We start from the raw sequence: 10,907 nt of genomic DNA, 5'->3' as shown, positions 1-10,907 counted from the left end.
AAAAAAAAAAAAAAAAGAAGAAGTTTGAGCTGATGTTTTGCTGGGCCGTCGAAATTGGGCCATCTCAGGTAGGCGCAGACATGAAAGCCACTTCCACTTTTACTTCCTCTAATGAAGTTCGTCAACATAAATCGCCGTAATCTCTCACAACACCTCCGAAGCTCTGACGTCACCTGCCATTTCTCCGGCGCCTTATTTCCGTCCATTCCTCAGTTCTAGGATTCCACATTCCGAAGCTCCGTTGTTAGTTTCCTCTCCTACTCGCAAGATCACTCTCTCATTTTTCTTTCCCCAAACTGATTTTCGCTTTTAGCTCGAAAGAATGGCGGCCGTGTATGTTTTGTCCCGGCGATCTTCGCCTTCGCACCTGTTTGGAATGGCGCGTTATGCTACTACATCATTGAGATCTTACTCCACGTCTTTTCGCGAGGAAAGGGATACGTTTGGGCCTATCAACGTTCCATCCGATAGGTTCGCTCTCTCGTTCATCTGGTTTTTGGATTTAATGAACTAATAGCTGCTTTGCGTTCGATTTTTGCGAAGGAAATTGTGTTTTGTGAATCGTAATGAGTTTTTATGAACGGTGTTGTTGTATTTTAGATTATGGGGAGCTCAAACGCAGAGATCATTGCAGAACTTTGAGATCGGAGGAGACCGTGAGCGAATGCCTGAACCTATAATTCGCGCCTTTGGCGTCCTTAAAAAGTGTGCTGCCAAGGTCCATTCATATCCAAATTAAGTATAATGTGAAGTTTGATTCTTTGTGCTATAGTTCGTGTTTTGCAACGGAGATAAACATGGAATATGGTTTTGGAAATGGATTCTGTTGTTCATCGTAAGTCTGTTTTTTCAGGTAAACATGGAGTACGGTCTTGATCCAACCATTGGGAAAGCCATAATGCAAGCAGCCCAAGAAGTAGCCGAGGGAAAGTTGAATGATCATTTTCCACTAGTTGTATGGCAAACTGGAAGTGGCACTCAGAGTAACATGAATGCGAATGAGGTTAGAAAAACTCTGTTTTAATTTTGATTGTGAGTTGTTGAGAGCGAAGGATTATTTAAGATAGTATTGCAAACGTACGTACCTACGTCGCATATTTTATGATTTTGCATGAATCATTTTCTCTGGAGAAATTATTCAGTCATATTGGAGGAAAGAAAGTCCAAAAGTACTTCAGTTATTAGGGAACATATAAAATTTCAAATTTACATCCAATGGTTATTAGGAAGCAACAAAATTGTGGCGATTGCATCGACAATTTTTCCTTTCTTTTCGATCGGATCTGGTTACCATCGAAATTCTCAAAGGAAGCATCAAAGGCTATGTCACCCTTCTATGTTGTGTCTGTGTACTTATTGACGGTAGGACGGCAGGCATGATGACACATAATACTGAATCCCCTATTATACCACACTCCCGAGGGAAAGATTTGTTTCTCTTGGGTAGTTAGCTTCGGTCGTTAGATATTCTTGAATCTATGGCGATGTTCAGATTTAATTTGCCCCTGAACTCCATAGCTAAAATTCATAGCATTTACTAGAAGTAGGCAGCTCCAAACTAATAGTTATCATGGTTGAATTTAGGATGTTGTAATAGGACAACAGGCCGTCCCCCCTCCCTTTCCTTCGTTGAGTCAAATTCATGAATATAGTCTCTTGTAAAAAGAAATCCTTGTGGATCAATAAATATATATTCCTAAAGTAATATTTGAAATGTCCCATATGAAGTGCAGAACAGAGGGTAATCTGTTAAGCAATCTTCTTCGAATGTCTCTTAGTGTATATTTTGTAAGTGGATAACTTGAATGGTAGAAAATGCGAACCTCTACTCTACAATTAGTGAACATCTTACTTTTGTGGCAGGTCATTGCTAACAGGGCATCTGAGATCCTTGGTCATAAACGTGGTGAGAAGTTTGTTCACCCAAATGACCATGTTAATCGGTCCCAATCTTCTAATGATACATTCCCAACTGTAAGCTTTTTGCTCTACCAAGTTATTTTTGTCTATGCTATTCTAACTCCGTTTCTATAATTAACCAATAAACTCTAGCAGTTTTCCATGGCCCGGCTTCTTTTTTCCATAGTAATTTTAATAGTCATACTTTATGCCTTTATTACTTTGACCATGATACAACTACTTTTACTGTCCCAATTCAGATTTTTTTTTTTCCTCCACACTTCTGATTTCTACCGTTTTCTTTTCACAGGTAATGCACATAGCAGCTGCAACAGAAATTAATTCCAAATTCATACCAAAATTGAAAACTTTACATTCGTCACTAAACTCAAAGGTTTGATGTTTAGGAGAGCTATGCTGCTGAGATTTCAATTTTATTGTTTGCATCATTACATACTGCAGATGATCCAAGCCTAATTTATTTACACAAGTCTCTTTGAGTCGTAAGGTTAGGTCATACTTGTTTGATTGCATGGACTAAGCTGAATGTGTAAAAATGGGAAAAAATTAGGAGATCATAACATGGTTTGGATCTGACTGTACCATCCTGGGTGTAGCCCGTTTTAATTGAGTTGTGTGGTAATAATGTATGTGTTTTTTTACACTCCAAACTCCTACCTTGCAGTCTATTTTCCCTTCGCACTTTCATAAGTTTTTAATTCCTTGTATTACTCTGGTATGATTCCAACAGTCCATAGAATTCAAAGATATTGTTAAGATTGGACGCACTCACACTCAAGATGCCACACCATTGACTCTTGGGCAAGAGTTTAGTGGCTATACCACACAAGTACGCCTTCTTTCTCTTTGTTCTTGTGGAAGTTTCGGTTTCTTATGTCTATTGAAAAGAAGAAAGCATATGAATAATTTTCTGATTGGTGTGCACCTGAACTGCAGGTGAAGTATGGCATTGACAGAGTCTTGCGCACTCTACCTCGAATGTATCAGGTTGCAACAAGTGAAATATTTCCAGATATTTTGTTGGTTTTTTTGTCCATTTTTGTTCTGACACTTTGAATTCCATTTGTGCAGCTTGCCCAAGGTGGAACTGCTGTCGGAACTGGATTGAACACAAAGAAAGGGTATATTCTTTTTGAATTAGTTTGAATAAGAAAAAACTATCTAGTTTTCAGGTGTTGTGCTTGAAGATCAGAAGGATGAACGTATTTCTTATTTTGAGATTGCTATTGTCTACTGTTCAGATTTGATGTGAAAATAGCTGCAGCAGTAGCTGAAGAAACAAATTTGCCGTTTTTGACAGCAGAAAACAAGTTTGAAGCCTTGGTTAGTCGTTGAATGAGCTTCATCTCCTTTTATTTTTTATTCCACAATTTGGTGGTGCCTTCCTTCACACGTGGAACCACGTTTTTATGCTAAAACTTTTTGTTTCTTACCAGGCTGCACATGATGCCTTCGTTGAAACTAGTGGGGCTCTTAACACAGTTGCTACTTCTTTGATGAAGATTGCCAATGACATACGCCTTCTGGGAAGGTTTATGCATTAGTTTTGTCAATCTTGTCTCTTTGTTACTTATTGTTTTTCTCTGTCTAATAGTTTCCCCTTTATTTCACGTATACAGTGGTCCACGTTGTGGTCTTGGCGAACTTATTCTTCCCGAGAATGAGCCAGGCAGTAGTATCATGCCAGTTAGTCTCTCTCTCTCTCTCTGTATTTGGTGGCATGTGCATGCTGGGCTTTAATGACAAACAATTTTTGTCGTTTCAGGGGAAGGTGAACCCTACTCAATGCGAGGCTCTCACTATGGTCTGTGCTCAGGTGGGTACTGTTTAGCATGGTTATGGGGAGGAATTAGTTAGTATAGATCGTCAACTCGTTGATGTTTGCTACCTTTTGTTCCCCAAAAAATTTTGGTCAATCATTCCATGAGTCCACCGCCAACGCATTCTCAGATTCTCAGCGATTAGTCTCATATACGTATTATATTGTCATTCTATAACTTAAAAGATGATATGACAATTCTTGATTTTACAGGTGATGGGAAACCATGTGGCAATAACTGTTGGTGGGTCAAATGGTCACTTTGAACTTAATGTATTTAAGCCAATGATAGCCAATGCTCTTTTGCACGTAAGTTCTATTATTATCTCTTGACCTTTACAACGTCTAGAGATTATTTTCAAATAATGATATCAGAAACTAAATTGTTTTCTGGTTGGTGCACCAACTGCTATGAGATTGTCGACGTGCTTATGGTCTTCAAATGACAGATGTGTGTGTTTATATAATATATAAATATACGTTTACTTATATACATGCACATGAACATACATACACACACATACACACATAGAAATTCTGGATTCATCGAATCTCATCTCCAGTGCTGGCTCTTCATTGGCAGTCATTGAGATTATTAGGGGATGCTTCTGGTTCATTCGAGAAGAACTGTGTGAGGGGAATTCAAGCTAACAGGGAAAGAATTTCGAAGTTACTCCACGAGGTTAGTTTTATATTAATATTTGAAAAATACTGTTATACTACACTGTTTGCATAGAAGATTTTGGCTGATGATTTTTGTGGTTCATTCGATGGCCTGCAGTCACTGATGCTCGTCACAGCTTTAAATCCCGTAAGTGTTCATCAACTAGAAAGCTCTCATTTTCCTTCAGCTTGGTACGTTGTTCGATAATATGTCATTGGCATATTGTCTACAGAAAATTGGTTACGACAATGCTGCTGCAGTTGCAAAGACGGCCCACAAGGAAGGATCCACTTTGAAGGTATGAATTGTATTTATATTTAGGTTTAAATCTTATTCTTTGAATTTTTATGTCAATTCTGTCAGTTATTAAATTTAAGTAGTTGGTTTAACTTATAATCGCCCTGAGTTGACCTAATGGTCAATAAAGACTGTAAATAGTTAAAAGCTGAGGTAGAATAGGTTCATGTCATCATGGTGGTTACTGACTATAGAATATAATATTTTAGCAAGTTAGCTTGGCAGCCATGCTCTGTGAAAATAGTCGAGATGCAGGATTGCTAATCCAAACATTTGCGGATATTGCTAACCCAAACACTCACGAATATGAGAAAAAAAATCATTGAACTTAACATGAGATAAAAGTTGAAAAGGACTAAAACTAGAACATTTGAATAATTGGGATTCAAACATAAATTTTAAAGGCTTCATATTTGATTTCGAGGGTGGTTTTTGTATGATCATGCAGGAAGCTGCACTGAAGCTAGGAGTTTTAAGCGAGGAAGATTTTAATAAATATGTGGTGCCTGAGAAAATGATTGGTCCATCTGATTAGTAAAAGCTATTTTAATAAATAGCCCTTCTGTGTTTGGATCATTGTTTCATCAAAATCATTTTTACAGACACTCTCATTCTTCTCCTTAAAAGGAAAAAGAATGCCCATTTTTATGAGGATTGAAGTGGTTAATAAAGGCACCACAGAGAATTTCTCTCAGGTTGTGCTTTGTATGTTCGGCGGAAATTGTGGTCATTCCTCTTCTACTTTCAAAATATTGTCCAGAAATTTTCTTACGGAAAAATAATTAATAATTTATTTTGGGGACATTGGTTCTTGTGTACCCATTATTGAATCTCGTTGAGATTTTTTTTCTCATTTGAAGGGGAAAATATGACATTATTAATCAATAGGCCGTTTGAGCCCAAATTATTTGCTGTCATCTTATAGTGCAAAGTAGTTAATAAACGTCAGTGTTTTCTTTAGAAATCGTCATTGAGTGCCGATTATACTGTGGATATCTAAAATGTAATTACGACTCTAAACAAGAGGAGCACCTAGTTTATCTCATCAAATGAACGTTTCAGAATGTGAACAGATACATATATATATACACATCCATACATGTATATAATTGTAAGTAATTGTAAAATGTGCATAGCTCAACTGAGGACAAACAACATATTGACAACTGAACAAAGATTTGAATGAGCAAGACAGTTGCAGGGAGTGGAGGAGAACCAATGTTCAGGCTTCAGAAGCTTGGCCAGGCTTCCTAGTTATGGTCCTTTCAGTTTGAAGTCCCAAACTGATAAAATAAACGGTGAGGCCTACCAGTCTTCCAAGATCAATGAAGCCAGTTCTCATTTAGGATTCAATATTCACAAGTTGGTCTCTTTGATCCTGCCAGATGGGGAGTATATATAGCAAGGAGCCATTGAAAACAATGACGTCCCATGTTGCCTGATTACACAGTTCAAGGTTAAAGCTAGGAATGATAATATCTTTATGCATGGGTGGACACATACGTACATGTATACAAATGAAAGTAGGGGAAATTTTCAGTTGCCACGGCCAATTTACTTGAACCTACCTCCACGGAGAAAAAAATTAGAACATCTCTAGAAGGGCAGAAACCTGCAAAATGATGCTCAATAATGACAAAACCTGGAAAACGAATCAGGTTTTTATCATCAAAATGTTGGACCTATGACGAGCAGAGAAATTTTCCTCAGACACCCACATTATACACGTGGGATCCCAATTTTAACAATTCATTTGTTCTTTCCATCATAGAAGACCATGCTCAATAAGCCAGTTTGGACGAGAACTAGTAGCAAAAACAACGGATAAAGAGCAGTAAGAGCCGTGCAGTGCTCGGGGAGTATTTCAAAGGTCCCAAGTATTTAATGGATGCAATTCAGGCATCAGATATTTTTCACACGGAACAACTTATATGTAAAAAAAAAAGGGTCCAGCAAGGCTTGTGAGAATCAAGCAATTTATAGAATAAAAAGAACCAAAAGATGGAACGATTGATAAATTAGAAAAATTATAAATGTAAATCTCTATTCGTCTGGGATTTTGATAACAAGGAAATTTGTCCAAGACAAGAAAAACAACAAAAGTGGTCAAAACCAGTACAGTAGTCGAGGATCTACGAAAAATCAAAAGTTCACTTCTTTGCTTTTTTTGATACCCTGCAAGAGCAAGAAGATTGGTTTATTATATATAAATCAGCTATCTAATTATCTCAAATTAAATTAAGACTTAAATACTTACTGAGTGGGTTGAGACGCAGCAACTGGGGCAGCGGCGGCTGGTTTTTCTCCAGGACCCTAAACGACAAGACCAAGTCAATATTCTGACATGGAGCTTTATGAATGAAGAAGCAGATTCAAGAATATGATACGTACTGAAAAACAATTTGGACTACAAGGATGAATTGATTGAATACCTGGGCTAACCGTTCCTCTCTTCTGGCAAACTTTCTTTCCCTACTAGCCTTGTTCTTTGCTCTCTTTGCCTCAAATTGATCGGATAAAGTCTTCTCTCTTGCCTTCTCAGCCTTTGATTTGTGGATGCTCTCCATCAGCACACGTTTGTTCTTGAAAACATTACCCTTCACCTTCATGTACATGTCATGGTACATGTGTTTGTCGATCTTTTTGGACTCCCTGTACTTGCGGAGTAATCTCCTCAGGACACGCATCCTCCTCATCCAGAGAATCTTGGTGGGTAATCTAGCCTCCCTGGTACCCTTACGCTTACCTATGTGCAACATACATAATTAGTGACAAAGGACCATAAAAGCACTTCACTTGAAAATTCAATGATAATTATGATGATATAATATGGGCAAGAAATGCATAGATGCCATAACATCTAATTCCCTACTATTATTATGTAAACTTAGAAATCTGTTTCCTAAATGATATACAAAATTAATAGAAATATCAAATGATAAATCATATTTACCCATAGAAAAAACATTTAACTGCAATACAGTGACAAATATACAGAAAGACAGACGATTCTTCATCAAATAGACAAAGGAGAGCATTCACCTTGATACCATTGTACATATCTGCCTACGCAACTACATATGCTTTATCGAGTAAAATCTAATAACTATATAGCCTTTGTTCTTTAGGCTGGAAAAGCACTTAAAATATAGTTTTATACTTCTTATCTTAAATTTCTCTACAAAAGGATCCTAATTAGAGCTTCCACATCACTTAATATAGTTTCCATGTCCTGCAAGCAAGACCGTCACTCTGTACAAATATAAGGGTATTCTTCACCAATCAAACTAGCAGGACTCAAAAGAAAAATACCGTATCCTGAGTGACGTCCCTTCCTCTTAGCCTCCTTCATTCGGCGAGCACGGGAACGAGAGTGAATCTTTGTTGGTTTCCTGATAATGAACCCATCTTTCACCAACTTCCTAACGTTTTGACCTGCAACCAACAAACGCCCTTCAATTAACCAAAAACAACAAATACAAAAAAGAAACCGAGCACACATACTAAATGATTTAGACTACGCATCCAGCAAAAAGCAGTATATAGTTGAAAAAGACATAGCAAAAACAATGCGTAGGGAATTAAATAATTTCATGAAACCAAAAAAGTTCAGCCGAATGTTCGTTAACGAATCGTATCCCAATCAAGCAGATCAAAATTAAAACCCAACCCAACTGCTTATGGATACTTACCAAATTAAACAACAAACTCCCTACGATATCTAGCAAACAAGAGCAACTCAATAAACAAGCAGTGTCGGGAAGGAGGATTGAGAGATTAACTGAGATGCTACATGTTTTGGAACTAGATGAAGATTCGCACAAATTCAAAACCCAACAAGTCCCCGATAAGAAAAGAACCAAACAAAATACGAAGCTCATACTGAAAAGTACAGAGAAAATGGAACATACGAGAATTCGCCATAGAGATTTCATTGACTTCATTAGGATCCAGCCAGACCTTGCCTCTGCCGCACTTGAGAACACTAGCGGCAAGCCGCTTCTGAAGCTTGAGCGAAACCATTTCTCTAAACCTCCTTCGCGCTGCTGAAATCCCAGAGAATCGCGCGATTAATTCTTGCGATATTTATATACGAACACTAGTGCGGCTTTTGCCCTAAGGCTAGGGTTTTTGATTATTGGACATTTTTGGGCTTCAAAATGACCCATTAAAACTCTTTTGCGGATCTGAAATACGGACTTGGGCTTTTACCTTTTGGGCTTCATACGGCCCATTAAAACTCTTTTGCGGACCTGAAATACGGACTTGGGCTTTTACCTTTTGGGCTTCATACTGCCCATTACATCTTTGCGGACCTGAAATACGGGCTTGAGCTTTACCTTAATGGATATTTTGGGCTTCAAAAGGGCCCATTACAACTTTTGCGGACCTGGAATACGGGCTTGGGCGTTTAACCTTAATGGATATGTTTGGGCTTCAAAAGGGCCCATTACAACTTTTGCGGACCTGGAATACGGGCTTGGGCGTTTAACCTTAATGGATATTTTGGGCTTCAAAACGGCCCATTACAACTTTTGCGGACCTGAAATACGGGCTTGGGCGTTTAACCTTAATGGATATGTTTGGGCTTCAAAATGGCCCATTACAGCTTTTGCGGACCCGAAATACGGGCTTGGGCTTTTACGACCTCTGATATTGTTTTATCCCAAGGACTTAAAAACTTTTTAAAAATAAAATTAAAAGAGAATAAATAAAATTTGAACCTAATTAAAAATATCTAAATTGTTTGCTATTTAATATGGATCTCTATTTTGAATGAGTCCAACAACTTGACCCTAGTGAAATAAAATAAAATAAATATATGTATATATAATCCACTAGCAACCTAATTGCCACTTTTTATCATCAAATTGAAATTTGAAATTGATTGGTGAAAAAAAAATTCAATCCTAAAATTTTGAATAAGTAAATACAATTAAAATAAGCTAATTAAGTTTTTAAAAAATAATAAAGAAAAAAAAGATTATTCTGGTTTTTGTGACGAATCTACTAGTTGTTGCATTTAAAATTAATAAAAATATATATATAAAATGATATTTTGACGACCATTTAACTTTAATTTCCATTGGCAATAGAAGTAGATAACATCTGTCATTTTTTTTTATTTTTTTATTATTATGGTAAGTAAACATCATCCGATATTATTTCACTTGATTCTCACCATAGGTGGATAAATGGGATGTAATGGTTGAAATTGAAAATATATTTTTTTTAATTTAAATTAATGAAATTAATTACTCTAAATTTTGTACTTTCTTCCCAAAAAAAGATTCTAAAATTTTAAAGCTTTCCATTTAAATAAAAGTTTCAATTGTCATTAATATTTTGTTTTAAAATCATTTTTGACTTTTTCAAATGTGTTTAAACTTATCTATTTATTTTCAAATTTTTAAATATTTTCTTAAAAGTAAAAAAATATTCTTCAAAATCAATGGAATGGGTACTCTTCAATTTTAAGAAAAAATTTTAAAAAATTTATCTACCCATTGTAGTTAATTTATTGTGAAAGAACCAATTTAAAAATAATTATCTGTTGATTGGTTGAAATTTATTATATTTAGGTTAGAAAATCTAATTTTTCATTTTTATTTTGTAATAGCTCAACCGGCTAGCAGATGATATTATAATTTTTCAACTTTTCGTTCCTGGCTTCCTTTTAAGGTTTTTAAAATGTGTTGCTGTGGAGAAATTTCCACGTATTTATAAAAAAGAAAAAAAAAGTTTGATTCTTCTATTTAACCGATATGAGATCTGACAATTCACCTCCTTTATGGTTCAACGTTCTCATTGATACTCGTTTATTTCTTTAATTGATTTGGGACCCTATAATCTACCCTCTTCAATTGGGGAGTCACCCCTTAAGTTGAGAAGAACTAAATATTGTTTATAAATATGTGGAAACAATTTCCCTATCGGACACATTTTTAAAATGTTGTTGAATAAATTAAAAAGATATAGTCTAAAGAAGATAATATTTACCAGCCGTAGGTTGATGTCTTTTATAAAAGATATAAGGATATATATTTTTTTTTTATTTAACTTATTACAAAAAAAAAAAAAAAAAAAAAAAAAAAAATTTGGCGGTGGCAGAGGAGTGGGGGCAGTACAAAAGTACGACACAGCAGCAGCCAGCGCGAAATCTAAAACATGAAACGTACTAGTTTTGTTTGACACATCACCACCACC

General features: G+C 36.2%; 2 protein-coding genes across 2 annotated transcripts; one reads left to right on the top strand and one right to left on the bottom strand.

Moving 5' to 3' along the window:
- The first annotated feature begins 92 nt into the window (after nt 1-92).
- Nucleotides 93-5,530, top strand: LOC111791680 (fumarate hydratase 1, mitochondrial). The gene is made up of 18 exons (XM_023673126.2): nt 93-243; nt 314-471; nt 601-718; nt 854-1,003; nt 1,864-1,974; nt 2,210-2,293; nt 2,651-2,749; nt 2,857-2,907; nt 2,992-3,041; nt 3,162-3,243; nt 3,357-3,451; nt 3,540-3,606; nt 3,686-3,736; nt 3,953-4,048; nt 4,323-4,421; nt 4,521-4,550; nt 4,636-4,701; nt 5,149-5,530. Exons 2-18 carry the CDS (start codon nt 323-325, stop codon nt 5,233-5,235), a joined length of 1,485 nt encoding a protein of 494 aa, XP_023528894.1. The 5' UTR covers nt 93-243; nt 314-322; the 3' UTR covers nt 5,236-5,530.
- Nucleotides 5,531-6,691: 1,161 nt separating this feature from the next.
- Nucleotides 6,692-8,771, bottom strand: LOC111790031 (large ribosomal subunit protein eL19z-like). The gene is made up of 5 exons (XM_087122357.1): nt 8,612-8,771; nt 8,013-8,135; nt 7,133-7,446; nt 6,958-7,013; nt 6,692-6,875 (listed from the first exon to the last, which is right to left on the bottom strand). Exons 1-5 carry the CDS (start codon nt 8,721-8,723, stop codon nt 6,851-6,853), a joined length of 630 nt encoding a protein of 209 aa, XP_086978483.1. The 5' UTR covers nt 8,724-8,771; the 3' UTR covers nt 6,692-6,850.
- Between the last annotated feature and the right edge of the window lie 2,136 nt (nt 8,772-10,907).

The sequence above is a fragment of the Cucurbita pepo genome, chromosome 3 (assembly GCF_057944985.1).
Source record: "Cucurbita pepo subsp. pepo isolate OVF chromosome 3, ASM5794498v1, whole genome shotgun sequence".
Classification (NCBI taxonomy): domain Eukaryota; kingdom Viridiplantae; phylum Streptophyta; class Magnoliopsida; order Cucurbitales; family Cucurbitaceae; genus Cucurbita; species Cucurbita pepo.
Note: the sequence above shows the minus strand (reverse complement) of the source record. Positions and strands in the feature narration are given on the sequence as shown.